General features: G+C 43.4%; 1 protein-coding gene across 2 annotated transcripts in view; it reads left to right on the top strand.

Moving 5' to 3' along the window:
* The first annotated feature begins 3780 nt into the window (after window positions 1–3780).
* Window positions 3781–20381, top strand: part of LOC135377859 (retinoblastoma-like protein 2) — a 41711-nt gene continuing 25110 nt past the window's right edge. For both annotated transcript variants that reach the window (XM_064610572.1, XM_064610573.1), the window contains exons 1-10: window positions 3781–4023; window positions 4964–5100; window positions 6301–6516; window positions 6632–6696; window positions 9854–9982; window positions 12927–13075; window positions 14608–14672; window positions 14812–14974; window positions 15030–15205; window positions 18592–18673. In XM_064610572.1, coding sequence (XP_064466642.1) covers window positions 3886–4023; window positions 4964–5100; window positions 6301–6516; window positions 6632–6696; window positions 9854–9982; window positions 12927–13075; window positions 14608–14672; window positions 14812–14974; window positions 15030–15205; window positions 18592–18673 — 1320 coding nt within the window. In that variant the 5' untranslated portion in view covers window positions 3781–3885. The remainder of the gene's footprint in view (window positions 4024–4963; window positions 5101–6300; window positions 6517–6631; window positions 6697–9853; window positions 9983–12926; window positions 13076–14607; window positions 14673–14811; window positions 14975–15029; window positions 15206–18591; window positions 18674–20381) is intronic.

The following is a 20381-nucleotide window of genomic DNA, read 5'->3' as shown; positions in this document are numbered from 1 at the left end:
CCTTTGGAAGTATTTGCAAGATACCAACTTACTCGAAAAAGTATATAAGTTTTCGAGTTATTGTACAGGTCTGGATATATCTCTCCATGCGTAAGTTCTTGAGACAATGGTGATTATGGTACTATATGAGAGTGGTCTCATGGGTATAGGGTAACCTCCTGTCCCATTCTAGCAGTCCCGTTTTTGGAGGGTCAATCCCGCCGTCCCGTCTTTTTTGCCTCAGTGAAGCAATATGTCCCGTCTTTCGCAGATGGCAAATAGTTTCGGAACCAGTTTGAAGCCAAGAAAGCGAAACTAAGACGAACTCCTCACATGCGTAGTAGTTTATAAAACATGTCATGAAAATGCTTCGTTCCTCGGAATACAATTTATTCCTGAATCCGTCGTTACATCCAGGAGTACCTTTCTCTCTTTTCTTTTTCTTTTTTTTTTTTTTGCGCGCGGAAATGGATGCACAGAAACTCCGTGTTAGCGCCGCGAGGCAACTGGGGCTATGAGCGGCGTACAGACGTGGGCAGGTGGAGAGAGGATAGCAGGAAGGAGTGGGGGACAGGGGGGTTAGTATGCGTCCTGCGACGACTTCAAGGGGGCAAATGTGCCAACATTCGTCGGGGCAGTCTGCCGGAAAACCCAGGGAAAACCTTATACAGCACAGCCGGTGCCAGGATTTGAACTGGTGTCATCTCCCAGTCTCAACGTCGAAGATACGCCATCGTCCCAACCACTACACCACGCGAGCTGGTCGGGAACTTTTGTGTTGCTGAATTTATCGTGCTTGTAGAACATGGCAGACGAGAAGTTACCCCCACACCCACCCTGCCCTGTAGAACAAAAAATAGTTTCAGTAATTTTTAAAAGTGTTATTTCTATTTCCCCCTGCTCTGGTCCTGTTTTCTGCATTTTACAAATATGATCACCCTACTCATGAGCCCACTGAGGCATACCAGTACCACGGCTTTGAGTTACGGAACTGACCACCTCCACGCTCCACCATGGAACTGACGGTTAGACCGTGTGTGCGTGTCTGGTTGCCACCCTCTTTGGCAAATCGAGGCGCAATACCCCGCATGCCGCATTCCATCCAGTACATAAAAATGAGAGACAGCCGTGAAATGCATGGCTGGGAATCTCTCTGTACCAAGGGAAAAGGACTGACACCAACAACTGTACTGTTTTTTGTTTTGTTTTTTCGACACAGATTTCCTATTTAAAAAGCTGTGAGAGCAGCGCTTATGCCATTTTGGCAGGCGGGTTATGCGGCAATGCGGACGTCCTGTAGGACTGTGCATGCAACTACTGGACGACTAACTAGCTAAAATTCATTAATTACCTTATTAATTAGACGTTTTCTAGGAAATGCGCCATAGCAGAATTGGAGCCAGTCATTATTCAAATCCTTATCAATACACCCCGAAAAGCGAACGTACCCTGGGATATAAATTGCCAAATTTCGCTATGCAAATGAGCTGAAACCAGAACTACGCACTTTCCGAGCGTAGAAACGACGCGACCTTCGCCCTATCTGGGTCGGAGAGCGGTCTATCTGGCTAACAGTAGCGCTAATCCATGATGTGAAAAGCCTGAACTGGCAACAACTAGAGGGGCAGGACAAACACACGACTCATCCACAATCAGCTCCATCTCTCTCACGTGGATTGCTTGTGTGATTGCCTGCCGCTCATTCTGCGCTCGAGTAGTGCCTATTAGAGCACTGCACGGGCCTAATTTTCAGGCCCGTGCCCGGCCCAGGCCCAGGCCCGGCTGCTACGGCCCGCACCCGGCCCGGGACCGTCGTCTTCTATATATTTCCAGCCCGGGCCTGGCCCGAGTCCAACCAGTACCCGACTGTTTCCATGCTCACGCCCGGTCCCAGCCCGCCTCTGCTCTATGTGTTCTCGAGGCTCGGTGGCGTATTTAGATTTACTAAAGAGCACAGCGCAGCGAGGAGAAGGACGCAGCTAATTGGTGGAGAGTGAGGAGGTACACACGGATTGGATGTGTTCCTCTGCCGGCAAGCCGCTGTGTGCTTGGTGCTTGCTTGCTTCAGTGGCTTGCTTGGGAAGGCAGCGCGCGCAGTGGCGCATGGGCGATAGGTATGTACATACCTTGCGGCTCAAGAAAGACTCATCTCCGCTCTATTGCGCATGCACCGGTGTTAGTTCCCCTTTCTCGAACTCTCACGCGAACGAAATATGTCAGAACACCTAACCTAACTGACCCTCGTACCGGACTCTCACTGGAACGAAATATGTCCCAACACCTAACCTAACAGACCCACGTGCCGGACTTGCTCGGCGCGCCCGCCACACCAAACGTCCCGAAATGTGTGCGAGTGCACGTGTGAAATCCAGACCCATTACACGAAAATAGCATGATCACATATAAAAAAAGTGATAGTTCTCAGCAGAGCCGTAGCGACGGGGGGGGGGGGGGGGGGGGGGGGGGGGGCAGCCGCCCCGGGCGCGCAGGTTGGTTGGACAGGATAAAGCGGGAACGAAGAAAATTTGAATCTACGATCTATGCAGTGCAAATGACCGTTTTCATTTCTTTGTTTACATGGCTTCTGACGGCAGTGGGAGAGGGGGGGGGGGGGCGCTTCTGATTTACCCTGCCCTGGGCGCAAACTTGCCTCGCTACAGCTCTGGTTCTCAGATGACAATACCATGATATTCCATACCCAATGAAAAAAAAAGTGACATGAAATTCAGCTGTCCAGTCTCGTGAAATATGTTTGCGTACATGCCCGACCATGGCCGGCGTTGTCAAGCCCGTACCCGGCCCGGGACTGGTGGCTGAAACCCGAGCCCGGCCCAGGCCCGCATAAAAAATGCAAAGCCCGGCCCGGCCCGGACGTTCGGGTCAGCCCGGGCCCGTGCAGTGCTCTAGTGCCTATCTCTGGTTCCTGCTCATTTGCAGCATTTGCATAGCGAAATTTGGCAATTTATATCTCAAAGTAGTTCGGTTCTCAATGTGCTTAATAAGGACAATGGATTTGAATAATGACTGGCTCCAATTAGGATGTCCGCCTGACTGCATAACTCGCCTGCAAAGACAGCATGAGCGCCGCTCTCGAAGACTTTTTATTTAAAAAATATGTGTCGAATTAAACAAAACGACCTATATGTGTGTGTTCTTATTTTGGGAAGACAAGTGGCACAGGATATGTCGGCAACATCTAGTGCTTCGCTGATCAAAATTGGCCAAATTACATTTCAAATAACGATAAACCGAATGAGTTACATTTATGAAGTTCGGTAGAAAATCCTCCATTCAACGCTTGTAATGCTATTCTGCGCATACTTACACATTCTAGCATCGCGTAATGAACAGAAAATTTTACTGCTGAGCTTTGATTAATCATCGGTCGGAAGAACAAGGACCTGGCACTGCTGGGTGCTGGCACGTGGCTGCATGCTGCATGTCTCGATCAACACCAAGCCCGAGCATACGACGGCAGGCGTCGTCAAACCCGTCCAACCTGAACTAAAATTTCGTCCAGCAACTCTGTGATGGCGGAGTGATCCGCCTTTCGATTTCTTTTTTTTTTCTCTCTCTCTCTCTCTCATCGGCTTGAAGATACATATTTTGTATTTTCATCTGTGTATTATACATTGTTATTATTACTTATGTCTGAGTGTGCAAATAAACTTTGCAGAACTTTGTCTGTACTTCTGAACTTCATTTTTCACCTTATTACGATCATATTTTGGAACTTGTTTTGCAACGTAAGAATTTGGCAGTGATTGGGCTCAGTTTCCCGCCAATTTGCTTGGTATTTTTTTTATTTACTTTCCGCTGTCTCATATGGTGGCTTGTGGCTTCTGGTGATTGTGCTTGTGGTGTACTGTGGGTGTTTATCAACTTGAAAAGTTGCCAAACTTCACCATGGGACTCTCAAGTGAAGGAGATCAAGAAATTCGGTCCCACTTTCAAGAAGTATGCAGGAGTTTAAACATGGACAAGAACACTTTGGATCAAGCGTTACACACGTACGAGAGCATCAGCATAAACTACACACTTGAGGTAAATATTAATTTATTGAATGCGTTATTGATGTGTAACCTCATTGTTTGCCGTTACATCTGCCGCTGCACTAGAAGGTGTTAGATCAGACCCATAAGCACTGAATAAGCATTTAAAATCTCGTTTGTGTGTGGCCTGTTGTCTGTGAGAGCCTTCCTGATCGTTTTGTATTTGAGTGGTGAGACAAAATTGTACTTTTTGTTTCCTGATAGCACTTCTATTCGTTTAGCTTGGTACTAAGCTTCCTAGACCAGGGATGGTTTTGCCTATCATTCAAGACTGTAACTGCGTAATTCACATCAATGGGTGCGTGCAAATGATGTCAAAGCTGTAAACGTGACTGATTTCGAGGAAGCATGGCTTTCGTAAGATATTCCGTATCTGTTTAGTGTGATGGCTGAACGGTATTCTCTGTTACGTGCACTTGGAAATGTCTTTGGTGTCGTTCGTGGGTTTTCTGCCGACGCCACAACTGTGGTGAACTGTAGCTCGCACAAATAGCACATCCGTGCAGCATTAAGACAGCAGTGCTTAGGCAGTTGTGATCAGTCGTGTGTGTTGTTTTACTCTAAAGCAGCCAAATTTGTTAGTCATGAGCATCACCTGCCCATAAACTTGGTTCTGCCATGAGCTGCTACTGGCTTTGTCTGTTGTTTGTCATGTTATGTTGCGCTGTACTTTGGTTGCATATTCTCACATGTTGTGTGTGGGAAATGCATTATTGAGTTCTGAACTTACCTTGAGTCACAAGTAGTGAGCAATGTTTATGTATTGTGCAAGGACGTGCATGTTGACCAGTCACTTGGGTGCATGTTTCTACCTTGATAAGCAGTGACATCCTTTATTTCTGTGCACATTAAGACTGTTGATCTAACAATTTTTTTTTGTGCATCAAATGAAATTGTTCTCCTTGGTGAGTGTTTCCCTATCCACAATGCAGGGTGACAGCTTACACTGGATTGCTTGTGCACTCTACGTTGAATGCCGCAGTGGAAACGTACCAACTGTTGCTCACAACTCTCGCATTGAAGGCAACTGCGTATCATTGACAAAGCTGCTCGAGACATGCAAAATAAGGTTAGTCTCCTCTTTGTACTGTTTTGGCATAGAGCACCACGAGGAGGATGAGGTGAAAACATGACACTATGTGATGAACCTGTGGGAAACGCCAGAAAATGCTTGCACTCTGAGTGGACCCATCCTCCTCCTTGGTACGCCACTCAATTCATGATGGGAGGACAGTCCCTTAGACAAGTTTGCCTTTGATTTGAAAGCAGTGGGATCTGTCACATGTAGCTTTGTATTTGTTTCCCAATGCAATCTTATCTTTCACTGCATTAATAATCACTGGTTACGGAAAGGTTTTCGTAGTGTATGTACATGGTGTTACAAAATGGCAAAGATGCAGGTGAGCTGGTGGATGAAATCCATACTCAAGTTGCCTGAGCTATGGATGCAAGACAGAAGACACAACTTCATGGCGTGTTTTGGAGTTGTGTCTTCTGTCTTCCACCCATTGCTCAGGTACCGTTAGTGTGGAGCACATGGCGTTACTTTCTTGAAAAGCTTTTCCATTCTCAAGAACCCTACTACCCCTGGATATTTTTTGCAGCAGGCAGGGCCCATAGCACGCAGTTGCCTTAGGTCCTGCACCACCATAAGCTGATCCTGTCTGGCACAGCAATCAGTTTACCATTGTGTGAACACCTCAATTTAATGTGGGACCAATGCACAATTACATTTCTTTTAGTTTGTGTGCTGTTCAGAATTTTCTCATGTTACCACACAAATTGATCGTACAAGGTTTTGTTTTGTCGTTTGAAGGTGGGGCACATGCTTTTGGCACACATGTTCCTGCTTTACAGAAAAGATACCATCTTTTTGCGTCACTTCTTTGTCATTGACAAAAGCTGCAATGCCTGCTGTATCACGCTATTGCTTACAGTTTGTAGCAAATGGGATATTTTACCTCAGGAATCCTGTGTTTTACATTTATGGACAAGTATACTTCATTTAGTCTTCCTTCGATAGGTTGATACTACGTTTCAAACTTATTCACTGTTCAACATTCTTCTGTACAAAAGTTATAAGTCTCCATTGCGACGTTCAGCAACTAATTTGGCACAACAACACATTGTACAAAGCTTTTATGAGAATTCCTGTTACATCAGTTTCCACACGGTTGTCTTCTTTACTAACGCTGTGGTTGTTGTCATATATTTGATTCTTCTATAGTGTTCCTGTCTATCGGCTCACAATCACGTTCTCATTTTGCAGTTTGCTCGATTTCTTCACAAAAATGAAGAAGTGGGCAGACATGGCCAATTTGAATGAAACTATGCGTCAACGTATAGAAACCATTGAGAAAAGTTTCTGTGTGTCAGCCAAAATCTATGAGAAGTATGTAAAAATCTTCAAGGGTGTCTTCAAGGAACCTCTTCAGGGTGAACCACCACGGCGCAAGATTAAGCCAACTAAGCGTAGAATGCACAGGTGGGTGATTGAACCTTATCTTCTGTCATGATGAGTTTGTATCTATCAGATTGCTTTATCATGGTGTTTTGGATAAGCCTGTGTCACTTATGTGTGTAATATTTTGCTTTTCTAGGCCACCTTTGTGTGATTCACGTGACATGTTTCATTTCATCTGGATATTGTATGTATATATCAAAGGTACGTACCCTTTTATTCCTAATTTTGTCTACATGTTTTTTTACCATAAAACATAGCTCAGCATTGTTAAGGCCTGATGCTTTGAGTTAAACTTTTATCACATTTGTACTTCAGTCACCAATCCATGTTTAGAGTTCGACTCCGTCGTTTTCCTTGAGCATTCTAGATAACATCACATAAATAATGGGAAAAAATATTGAAGAGTTGCTAATGCCCTCCTTAAGATCCCGAATCTAGACTTGACAACCTGCAAAATTTTAACTTCTAATGAAATATATTGTGTATTGTAATACGAGCTGTAATTGTGTCGACAAGAATCAGAATTACTACTGCTATGTAGAAGAAAGCTCCTTTTTTGCCTTAATGGTATCTGATGGACATCTGAGTGGAGTAAGTAGTGCTTTCATAATTATCCACACACAGCAACCATGTTGCCTGTCATGTAGAAGGACAGTGGCATCCTTGTAACTGCACAACATGTTCAACTGCAGTACAGGCACAGGTAAACCTGAATACAAGCAAAGTCATTCTTACAAAAATAATTGTCCAGTATTTATCTGCTTTGAGGTTGGCTATAAATGTTCTACACTCTGCATAAGATTTGTGCTGGAATATCAAAGTGAATAAGGAATTTGAGGCCGTTTATTGGGCACCCTACAGCCCCCTCCCTTCTTGTGACATTTCCTTAGCCGTGCAAGAAAAAAAAAATGCACATACTGAAGCCTTCTTCTTGACCGCCCATGTTAGGATCTGCAACCACTAGGCATTTCAGTACAGCTGTTGTGGCTATTGAGTAGTGATGCAAAAATATCAAATTTTTCTATATCCGTGAATATCACCATCATAAACAAATACTTGATAAAATAGATTAAAAATCGATATTTATATAGATATTTTATCTATATATCGGTATTTTTAAAAGAAATCTCGATATATTGATGTTTAATAATCCGTCACGCCATTACTTGAACAATTGAAAAAGTTTCCCTTGTTTTATTATCTTCCATGCGTATAACCACTGAGGCACGTGATGAAGGCGCCGACGAACAATGTGCATTACGAGGACCAATGAGGATATGTCCTCAATTATCGTGTCAGAAAGATTGCGGAATACAGTAAAACCCGCGTATAACGATATTGACGGTAATCGCGAATTCCATCGTTATACGGGATACATCGTTAAACGAGGGATGACGTAAATAGCGCGTCCCCGAAAAGTCGCGCGTCACCCCGCGTGTAGCAAAAGAAAAAGGAACAGATGCTAAAAAAAAACGCGAAGCTGTGTGACATCGCACTGGCTTGGGAAAGCAATGATCAGAACTCGTGAAGGGAACCAGGGAACATAGCAGGACAACTTCTGGCAACACTACACGTCACCATTCCGCAAGTCGGCTTCACCTAACGCCTGCGTGCTTTAGGTGAAGCTCACTTTAGAACACTGTCGCGCAATTCGCGGTTGGAAAGCATGTGCTAGGCCTTTTGAATCATCTCGCGAATTTGAGCAGCATTGGCCAAATACGGAGACATAAAAGCGTTACCACCTACCTCTTTCACTGACAGTATTGGAAAATGAACAGTCGCTGTCTATTTTCTTGCCTCAATTTTTATTTTGGTTTAATTCCTTTGATGTGAATTTCGGATTATACGAATTTTTTCCGCTACCCCGTGATATTCGTATCATCGAGATTCTACTGTATCTTATCGCGGCGATTTTCGCCGTGAGGTTACGCGCACGGGACAGCGCCCAACATCGTTATACGAGTACTCAGAACCGCGGTCTCCATCGCTATACGCGGGTCGTTTCCCCATAGAAACAATGTATATTTTGACGGTAAAATCATGAACAATCGTTTTACGAGGGATATCGTTATACGCGATATCGCTATCCGCGGGTTTTACTGTAATTAGTGCAAGAATTTCGGTGAGAGCAGAGGATGTCGCCCTCTTCGGATCCACACCAGCTTGCCTGCCTCCTCCTCCTTTGTTCCTCGGGAGTGGATGTTTGTGAATACGGAGCCACACCAGCAACAGAAAATCTTTGGTTTCGACTGCCGTCTATGTTGCGCGCTCGGTGAACTTGTTCTGCGCATTCCAAAGCGTTGTTCGGCACGAAATGCAGCACCGGATGATCCACAAACTTTTAGAAAGTAACGAAGTTTTGTCCTAATGTGCATCACATCTCTACAAGAAATATCGGCATCGTGTTGCAAAACCAAATCGAGAGGGCGAGATTGAGAAAGCCATCCACTTTGGTTTAAACTCTTTGGCCCACTCCTTTTTTCATGTCCTGGCCGCATGCAGAAGCCGCCGAATTGCTGATATTGCATGCATGTCTATATCGATGTGAATGTCAATATTTTTATCGACATGTATCGATACTTTAAAATATTGATAAGAATATTGATATCATTCCATCCGTACTATTGAGAAGTACAGCTCACAGGAATGCTGGGGGCTCCTTCTGGTGATTTCAGGTATGATTGCAGTCTAAAAGCCGTCAGATTTGGGCGTGAATTAGTGGCCCTTGAGATAGTTCTATGGAAACTAGTATCATGCACAAGGTGCGACTTCTGTGTATTCAGGAATTGTTTGAAGTACCGGCATAAAAGGTTAACAATTCGCTGTAGTAGATTTGCCTCGTGTGTAAATCTACTCCCAATTATTTTTTTATCTGCTATAGTGTTAATACTGTTTTTGTTTTATATCTGAAAGAAAAAAAATTGAATACTACAAAATTTTTGACTGTTCAGAAATCATAGTTTTGGATCAGATATGTGTAACAAAAATATTCATTCAAACTTGAAGTATTCATACATCCCTAGTAAAGCTTAACACCACTATGACTGTAATGTAGAGTTAAACTATGCCACATTTCATTGTATTGGTCCACTAATGGGACCTGAAGATGGTTTTGTGGCACCTGCCATTTGTCGTATGGATTAGAATAATGGCTTTATGAGTGTGTCATGGATGAGCTGTAATGTGTGCTATACAAAGACATTTGCAATATAGGAATTCAGTGTATAAGAGTTTCCTGCTGTTTGCTTTGTTATGTTCAGTAGCACATTATGGTGGACGGAGTTTTTATTAGTGTGCGCGTGTGCGCACTGCATGGAAATAATTAAATCCCCTTAACTGGAACATTTCCTTGTGACAGGTCGCTTCCCTGGCATCTGCTGTGATCTGGTCAATTGCTACCATCTACTTCTCTGTTGCATGGATTTTGGCTGTTCCATGGCAATGGAAGCCAAACAAACTGAACTTTTCAATCCAAGGTTCTATGCTGGTGAGAAAATTACAGCTTGAATAATTAGTTTTAATCTCATAAGGAGCTTCTGTTATTGCATAAGGACAGTTTTAAACTCTTGCTTACCAATTGGCATAGCAATGTTTAGACATGCAATTGTCACTTCACAGTCACCATTCTTAGACTGAAGGCGATGAAAAAATGGGGTATGGGAACCACCACGCCAAACGTTCTGCCCTGCCCCCCAGGAAAAAATCCTGGCGGCACTCCTAGGTATTCCCTTCTCAATAAATGCATCTGGAAGCTGCTACACTACTACAATCCCGCCAATGACACGACTCAGTTTGGACCACTGTGCCGATAACAAAGTTTAGGGAGGCTAGGGACGTTTCAGCCATACCCGGCAGTTCGTATACGCTGCATTGATTATAAATCAAGTCCATTACAAAATTATGTAAAAAAATGTTCCGACATACAGTTTACAGGCAGCGCGCACTGTCATGTTATGGTTGTGCATGACCTCAGATATGTAGGATGACCACAGCTTTGGGAACATATCAATGGCGCTCCTCCTGGTGCCACGCAAAGCAATACGAAAGCAACGGTCGCATTTTGCATTCTCGCTACGAAACAGCAATTCACGGCTCGCTGCCGACAGGTGGCCATGTATGGAAAAACCAGGATGCCTAGCATTAAAGAGGCTCTCCATATGATTATTTACTGAGTGCCTAGCCATGTGAGATAAGTGACAATGAACAGGCTTACCTCACTGCTGTTAGTGTTGAGACTGTTGTTTTGTTAAGTTGCTGTTAAAAAGAACCACCAATATGCAATCTCAAGAGTTTTTGGAACTGTAAATTCAGAACAAGTTGTGTGTAAAATTGACCTAGTGTAGGAAATTCATTCTACCTGCCAGATTGACTGCATGATGTTTTGTTATGCCGGTTAAGTTGCTGGAAGTTAAATGCGGTATGCCACATGCTGAGCTTTCGGCAGGTGTAATCCACAGTCCAACCATGCAGTGATAAAGCCACAAATTACTATTATGCCTATTAAAAGAGTGGGATACACATTCCCAGCACAGATTCCCACAATGTTTAGACGAACCACCTCTGTCTGTGCTCTGTGGACTGCAATTCTCAAGCATGCACATCCTTACCCCATATCCACTATATGATAATTGCCATCAGCATCAATCAGCGGTTACCACTGCGTACAGCCCTATTGCTAGATGAGCCTCTTGTACTCTTTGCAGGTGCTATAAATTTTCAGTGATACTGATTACATCAAGGGTTTTGAATTACATGATGGCCTGTACACAGTTTTACGCTTGGATTTTAGTTCACATATGCTTCCATTTTTCCTTTTAGCATGAATGTTCTAATTTTAATCTAGTTAATTTATCTATTCACTACTGTTTGCCATATTATAGTTTAAACGGAAATATCATAATAGAAGTTCCCAGATTGTCAATGTCAAGCAGCCATTTATCGTAAAATGAAAGCCCACCCTTCCTGCTGGCAGCAACGATGAGACATCAATACAAATTGATGGCTGACCTCGAATGGCCTCAAGAGGTTTGAGAATCAATATTTTCTGCTGACGAAGACCTTAACGAGCCATATCTACATCGATGATCTTACTAGAGCAGTAGCGTAGCCAGAAAAATATTTCAGGAGGGGTTCGAAGGGAACTTTACATGGGGGAGGAGGATTTCCTCTCGTTTCCCTCTCCCAAATGCACTATACTAAAGGTACAGTTTTGCAAGAGGTTTCAACCCCCCAAACCCCCCTCTGGCTACATTACTGTACTAGAGCCAGCAGTCTTGACAACGCTGAGGTCATCTGCATGGAGGCAAACCACATCCTGTTGCAAGCACATGTGCACCTGTGGAAATAGATGTCAAACAACTGATACAATGCCATTGATAAGGGAAACCCAAACATGAAAAGCTCTAGGAGCTGTGTGGAACCTCAACACTGGTGAATTCAGCTCCAACTTCAGTTTGCTTGTCTAAAGTGGGTCTGTGTAGAGATTTGCTTTTAAAGTTTTCACAAAGATAGAGGCTGTGGAATATTTCAATGAAGAGGAAGACGATGAACGAGAACGGCTAGCGCGCACTTTTGATTACGAGCTTTTGGGCATTCTCAGTTTTGGAACTGACCGGTAATAAACGTAGGGATTCAACGCTCTTCAGGTCTCCTATATTTAACAGAGGCCATCAAAACTTCTGTATGCAGATATTCGTGTAGACCTATGCAGGGAAGCCAGAACCTTTATCACCCTCATATTTTTGGTTAGACAAAAGTTTGCCACCACAACGTGTAAAGTTTCATGGACAGAACAAGATCGCAAGAATCGTTGGAAATACCCAGGAACATTATTGGATGGTTTCTGGCTGAAATAGTGTCATGGTATCTACAAGCACGTGCTGCTTGATAAGCACTGCATGATTACTACACATCAGCAGAGCTACTTTCTTTAGTAATCTACAAGATAGGTGTGTATGTGGTGCTCCCTGCTGTGTTTTAAGTTTTAATGATCTAGGCCATGTGGTCCCGTAACATTCCTGCGAGGAGGAAGCCTCTGTGTGGTATAATATTGCCTGTTGTGTGTGCGTGTCATGATTTGTCTGTCTGTAGCCAGGGTTTCAAGCAAACTAGTTCATGCAGCAGCTTCTAGCCTAATGTAATACTAGAGTACTACTGGAGAAAAAGCATCCGGCTCATCACTAAGCTATACATTTCATAATAGTTTTTCTTTTCTTTTTTTTTTCGATAAAAGCTTTTACTTTGTCTCAAAATTTAATCTATAATGTTGCTTGATGCTATAACGTAATCTATACGTTACGTAAGGTGGGATGATTTCGCATAATCATCTGGGAAGCTAGTCAGGGATTACTTTTTGCTATATATTAGCTGGAACTACTTAATTCTTGAGTGTGTTAAACTATTGTGGTACTTAACAAAATGAATTCATGCAGAGCAAGTAGCCAAGTCAAAAGACAGGAACAACCAGGACCCTGGGATCATCCGAGAGCTTGTGAGGGATCATGACGGTAGCTTTGAGGATGCCTCTGTGCTCAGAGCACATCATTTTCAGCCTCCCATTAGGAGACTGATGGCTGAAAAGGTAAATAGTGCTTTGTAATCCTACATACTGTATGAGACTATTTTGGAATGAAACTGATTTTTGCATTTTGACATGTTTCATAAGGAATGACTTTGTGAGTATACAAAATTTTATGCCCAGGATACCTGATAATTGCTCACAATAGGGATTGCTGTTAAATATATCGCTTTGAAACCAGAAGCAATCTGTTAACATTATATTCACACCCCTGTGTAATGAAACACAAGGGACCAGAAATTTGAATTTTTTCTTTGATTAGTTATTTTTAGAGCCTGAAGTTTTCGGGAAATTTTTTTTTTCTAAATTCGGGGGGTAAAAGTCGGGTAGATAAACATGTGCACTAAATTCATGCGAATTCGGGTGAAAAAAAACTTCCAGTATGCTAAATTTGGGGAGAAACCGGGCTCAGTTACTCAAACTAACTGCAGTGGTTTGGTACAAACGGCGACGTAACAGCATTTGCTGCCAGCCAAGTAAGTTAGTGCATTCCTACAGACATCCAAGTGTGGGCAATTTGCCGGGTAAAAATCGGGTTTCACCCTAAAGAGGCAACCTTCAATTCAGGGAAGAATCGGGTAAAGGCTCTAGTTATTTTCTGTGTGGTACACTAACAAGAGGACTGAGTAAGAGCTTTCGTGCATTAGTATACTGTATTAGCATAAGTGTATACTGTGTGTGTCTTACAGATTGTTAAGTGACAATCCTTGCTCAAGTCAGTTTCCATTTCATGCATCTTTGGGATATCTGTACATTGTATGCAGGTGCTTGTGTTCTCGCAGTGATGATATGTATGTAGATGATATTATGTAGTAAGGTATACAAGGTGCAGGCACCGTGGGCCTATAGCATTATTCTGTGGTCTGTGCAAGAAAAACTAGACAGACATGTTCACAAAATGAAGGATGCATTTGTACTGTGTAGCTTTATCTCAGTATGATACCCCCAGGGCCGGCCGATTTGACTGATTTGGCCAAATCAAAAACCCACCCACTGTGTCAAATCGAGCCCCACAAATGCTAAGGCTGACCCTGGATACTCCCTTTCTGGTTTTTTGCTATGTGCACACACTGGTACATTGGTGAGGACCCTTTATGGTTCATATGCTCAGTTTGGACATGTGTTCATAGATGATGTTAGGGGAGGGACACATCTTGCTGCAGTTTCCACAGCACACTTCCTTCCAAATGTAATCTGTGCAACATAGCTCTCGTTTACATCCTCAGATTTAGTACCCTACCGTTGTTAGTGTGCAAGATCACAGAGCGTACCTTGGTTTCTTTATGCTCTTGCTTTCTGAAATATGTGTATCTATTATTTAGTGATAATGCTGATCGGCTGGTGGCAGTCAAAGCATAAAGTACACCACGAGAAAGCAAGGAGTAGTACAATACAAGGCAGATAGCAAAATATATATGCAATGAAAGATTGTAATAATACAAGATGTCTACAAAAGCACAATTGGAAATTATATCGCTATCTATATTTGCTTAATGTTTGTCTTCTCACTGTCAATGTGCAATATGTTTTTCCAGGTGCTGCAGGGAGACATTAAGACCCTCACAGTAAGCTTGGATCCTACAGCATTTGACAACAGCATGTGAGTAAACTGGTTTCATCCACTATGACACCTCTAGCGTTAGTTCTTTCATGCTTTGTGACAGCATTCAAACCATCATACTCTTGTGCACTACTTGATTCAACTTCACACGTTACTTTGAAACTACTGTTTCTTCTAGGAATAAGCTGAATAAGACATATGAGGAGTGTGTGCTTAGAGAAGGAGATTTGGATGAACGAATATTCCTAGCTGATGATGCATATCAAAAAATTGGTACACTCTGCCATCCAGAGCTGCTTCAAAGGGAACTTACAAGACCACGTGTGGAGCACGTTGTCAAGGTAATGTAGTTAAGGTACAGTCTCTCATTACTTCAGTTAAATTTTTCAACTTCAGAACTTCATTGATGTTCAACAATTACGGACGCCCCTGACTGGAAGGGGAAACCTGCAGAATCGTGAAGCAATCAATAGAAGTCCAGTTTCTACAGCAACACAATGTGCCAGCAAATTGCAAACCTTGCTTGCTGGCTGTAAGAATGCACCTAGTAGTCGATTGCAAGAAATGTTCAGGTATGTGCAGTTGGTGTATCATTTTAGCAAACAAAGCAGTGTGAAACCTGTTCTCATTCTCCACCAACAAGTAGGAGTGGTTGACATCAGGGATCTGTAACATCTTAAGTCTTAGAGGAGCAGGAATGTGACATTTAACGTAGCTTGAAAATCTCTCATTCTTTAAGCTGTGCGGTGGAATGTCACTACACAATCAAATTTTACGTAAACACGTTGAGAAAATGGGTGGCCTGATCTCGCATGTGCACACGCACTTACACCTGGGGTGCGTTCCTGGCAGGGCATGAGCACTGTCGCATCGTAGCACCACTCATTGCACAAGCACGGGCAGCGCTACGATGCTGTGGTGCTCACGCACTGCCAGGAACGTGCCCCTGCTTTTGCTGAGCCTGTCTACGTCACATAGTACCCTTCCCTCGTTTCCTGACCTTTGCCTACTGTAGATAGGGTATTGTATTTCTAGTGATTCCAGCAACAGTTTGCTTACATAATGTTCCTCTCCCTAATTGGCGATAAGGGAAGCCTAAAAAAATCTCTCGAACATTGGTCCTTGGGAGAGGCCCAAATAGAGGAATTCCCAGAGGGGTTGACATTCCTGGCAGTGCAGAAGCAGATGGCCCGACGATGTGTCATTTTTCAGGCACTTGTTTCAGGCACCTTTACATTTGAGCAGTGTACGAGGTGTGATAAAAAAGTATGGTGAATGTTGCTGCACAGCGATATCTAATTGAGATACAGAAAGCTGCTTTTGGGGGACATGACGCGTCGTACACGAGTGCAATGTGTGATAAGTTTGAACTTGTACGCTGCAGCTAGTGTGCATTTTGTGTTCTCGTAACAAGATGCCTTTTAAAGTGCGTCGTGGATGCGCATCAACGTGAAGTTTTGCTTCAAACCTCAAAAAAGTGCCTAAAGAAGCACATGAAATGCTGAGTCTAGTGTATGGTGATACTGCAGTCACCATTAAGATGGTGTACAAATGGTTTGAACAATTTTGTCATGGTTGTGAATCAATTGAAGATTAAGAGAGATCGGGACGTCCTTCACCATCAACAACAGACGACAATGTTGAAAGAATCAGTGAAATGATTCAATCATATTGCCAACTGTTTGGGAAATTTCTGAAGACCTGGGCATTTCTTATGGCTCCGTTCGACACATTTTGACTGCAGAGTTGAAGATGAGGCGAGTGAACATAAGGTTCGTTCCACGCGCTGACTGGTGAACAAAAACAACAGCGCCTATCAATTTCATTGGAGTTGCGCGATCGCACCGCTTTAGATGCAGACTTTTTGAAAAGCATCATCGGAGATGAACAGAGATGAAACCTGGGGCTACGGTTATGACCCTGAGACCAAGGTTCCAAGTTCTCAATGGAAGCCAGCGGGTTCTCCACTGCGAAGAAAGCATGTCAGTCCTGATCCACCATCAAGGTGATGCTGATTGTTTTCTTTGACCTTGATGAAAGCTGAGCTTGGATAACATTGGATTACATTGGATTCCCCTCTCTCCGCCACTATGCACACAAAGAACCCCCCACCCCAAACAGAGGGTCTGGATCCGCCCCTGCGTTACCCAAAGTTAATTGTGTACACTTCGACTGAGGAAGTGGCGGCATCCCTCCCACATGCACTTTAGCGGTGCCGGCAGGAAATTTTGACATCCCTTACATTCAAGATTTCAGCAATCCAACATCGCCAGGCGTGTATGTCTCATACACGCTAAAGCGAAGAAGGTAAAGAATGTTCATGGCAAAGCTGAGGCAGGATGCCAATTTCTTTGTTTCACAAGTGACCTGTGTATGTTCAGAAACTATTACAGCCTCCTCTGTGTAACATGCCACTGCATGGCATCAAATTTTGAAATCAAGATAATTGCCCCAGTAAGTGTAGACTCAGCTGAAAAGCCGGAAAGACTATCATGTAAAATTAAAGAGTAGGGGCTTCCCACACAAGATTTAGATGTCTCGCTTGTGACAGTTAATGGCAGGAAAATTACAGTAAAGCCATGGGCTACAAATTGCAAAAGGCACGTATTAAAATTTGCACGAAGATTCATTATTCGACATTTTTTCCCCATTCGAATGGATAGTATTTAATTCGACTTCAAATATTCGGATTAGCACACCCCTAAAAAAACCACTAGGATATGCCCTCATCCACCTTATTCCCCCGATTTGGCACCGTGCGACTTCTGGCTGTTCCCCAAAATCAAAATGACCATGAAAGGCAGACGTTTCACATCAACATGCGACATCGAGGCAGCCACGACGGTGCAGCTAAAGGCACTCACAAACAAGGGCTTCCATTACTCCTTATGGAAGTGGCGGGAACAGTGGGACAAGTGCGTCCAAAGCAACGGGGAGTATTTTGAAGGGGACTAATTGGAACTTATCTCTTACTCTGATTACCTTTTTCTACTTAAACATTCACCATACTTTTTGATCACCCCTCGTACACCTTTCCACATGTAAGGGGTATGCTGTACACTACGCCTTGGTGGCAGTGAACAAACATGTCCTTTTTGTTTGGCCTTGCTTGTTTTGTTTTGTTGCCTTGTTTGTGTTCCAGGCAAGATGTGACTGAATAATGACTGAATGAGTATGATGCGCGTGATACGCCTCTGGTCGTCAATACAATACAATACTCTACAATATCCCGAAACTTGTGAAATCAAGGTTTGCTGTGTGGTTGTAAATGTATTGGAATTATAAAGACCCTGCTCTTATTTCAAGTATTTGCACACCTCTACATACTTACAGCCAAAATACTAACCCAGAGTCAGCCACAATTGTTACACCATTTCAGTTGCTTTTGCATGCTCACTTTTTGTAAAAAGTCTCCGATTAGTACTCAAATGTCGCCATACCAGCACTGAACAGCTGTTTCGGCCTTATGGGACCATCAGTGGCAGTGCTCATGTAGGCAACGTTTGAGTGGGTGGATTTAGAAGGTCACAAAGAATGCGATGTTCTCCAGTCAGGGTGAGGGCCTCACCACTGAAAGCCCTGTGAAGGCTCTTACCTTGACAGAAGGACATCCCATTCTATGCGACCTTCTGAATCCTTCTGAATCCAGCCACTCAGACGTTGCCTACCTACTCACTGCTGCTGATGGCCCAACAACGCTGAAACAGCTGGCCGATGACGACCGGTGAGTACTTGTAAACTCATACACTACGTGCAGCCGAAGAGCTTCGGCTTCTCTCCCCCCCTCCCCCCTCCTTTCCTGTCTGATTCAAAGCACTTTGTTGCACGAAGAGTTAGTTTTCACTTGTGTTAGTTACATTTGTAGTCACTGGGGTGCTGAATGATAATAAGCTTGCAGGACTAGTGCAGCATATGGGAAGATAACGTGGTATTTTCTTGCATGAAATATGAAATGTAGTGAACTGGACCCCAATGTCGAGGCAAGCACCAAGGCAACAGTCAAGGAAATGGGCGATGCATTCTGTGCTGCTTACACACAGGTTTGTTCTCTGCCATTGCATGCAATATATAAGGAAAAATTGCATATAGAATTTCTTGAAGCTCTGCTTAATTCATCAAGCATTTTTGCTGAATTGAGAGTTATCACTGTGCAATATAAATTTATGGGAGTGCTCTGAAAAGTCAGCAACATAACAAACTGCCAAGGCTCAGAGCCACAGGCTAGGCCCTCTACTCTGACAAAATTGGGAAATGAGAACTCATTTGCTATGAACATTTCATCTGCTTCAGCACCCCGCAAAGGACGCATTCATTAATTTGTCCCTGCTGCAGTGTCAGGGACGCACGTTCAGTTAACCAACCATAGCTTATTCGTTATTTGGCGCCATTTTTGCGTGAAGTGACAGCATCTGCACTGAGCTCCTTTGACCAAGCGTGATGTCGCACTGCCCCCAGCTACCCTATTGGAAACTCACTTGTTCATCTTATTGTTCTCTGATCTCTCAGAGTTTTCCTTTCCATAAGTCATTCCTTCTTGTTTCTGCTGTTATGCATCATGTGTTCCAATAATAATGTTATTCAATAAACATTCATTCTCTGAAATTGTGAATGTGTAATTATGTAATTTGGAGTTATGTGTGTCCGCAGTAAACATCGAAACCTTGGCAGAAACGCTGACCCCTTCATAGGACCATGAAGAGATCCTCAAAACCTCTGCAAGCATATGATCTCAGTTGCCTCGCAACGTAAACCCCCAATGATTATTATTATCTGCAAACATATGTAATGTATTCCTGGATGCTAATATACATTCACTATGCGGAGTATGAATCAAGCATTGGTTAGAATAACGGAGATATTAAAGGAGCACAGAAAACTCCTAAATCACTACAATTTTTTTCAAGCTAAAATGCACCATGCGAAGTGATTCATTCAACAGATGTATTTATAAATATCGCAGAATTCCATTTTTAAAATCTCGATTGTGTGCAATGGTGGTAATGCCTTGAATGAGCCGCCAGGTCAATTTGACGTCACTGCGGTGCAGTCGGCTGGTTGGTTTGGAGAAACATCTGCTATTTTTCACTCTGAACGACACCGTAAGCCGCAGCACTAGAAGAAGTGTTTCTTTCCGATTTTTCTTTGATTTATCGGATCCAGTAAATGAACATTGGTCCGCAGACACCGTTCAAGGTTAGCCCGTGAGATTGTGGAAGCCACCCTCATTGGGAAGTCCCCGAACAACATTAGCCAAAATCAGTCAACCTGTCCCCGCTCGAGCTCGCTTTTGTCTCGCCCGACCTTGCGGAGTAGGTAGATTGTGAAAATAAACAGTCGCTATAGTTCAAACGCTGTTCTGTCCGTGTCCGTGGTTTCTGTCGTGTTCCTTATCGTGATGATCGTTACTGTTGTGTGGTGGCAATAAGTCGCGGCAGCAGACATCCTCGCGCTGTGTATCCGTAGACCATTACAAAGACCAATTGTTGACCATCCATTGACTGTTGCAAAGACCAACAGAGCCAAGCAATATCATAAACCACCACAAATCCACAACAAGGATTAGCCGAAGCAGGCTACATACATGGACGACACAAACACGCCAGTTGTTTGATTTCATTCGAGCTGTTCCAGCGCCTTTTGTTTGGTTGCCACATGGTGACTGACAACGCTGGTTAAGTTTGCACCTGCCGACATGTAAGGCGTATCACCGAAAGGCATACAGCTTGTCATTCTGTATCTGCATTGTCC

Source organism: Ornithodoros turicata, chromosome 1, assembly GCF_037126465.1.
Source record: "Ornithodoros turicata isolate Travis chromosome 1, ASM3712646v1, whole genome shotgun sequence".
Taxonomy (NCBI): Eukaryota; Metazoa; Arthropoda; class Arachnida; order Ixodida; family Argasidae; genus Ornithodoros; species Ornithodoros turicata.
The sequence above is the reverse complement of the archived record's forward strand: the minus strand, read 5'-3'. Positions and strand labels throughout refer to the sequence as shown.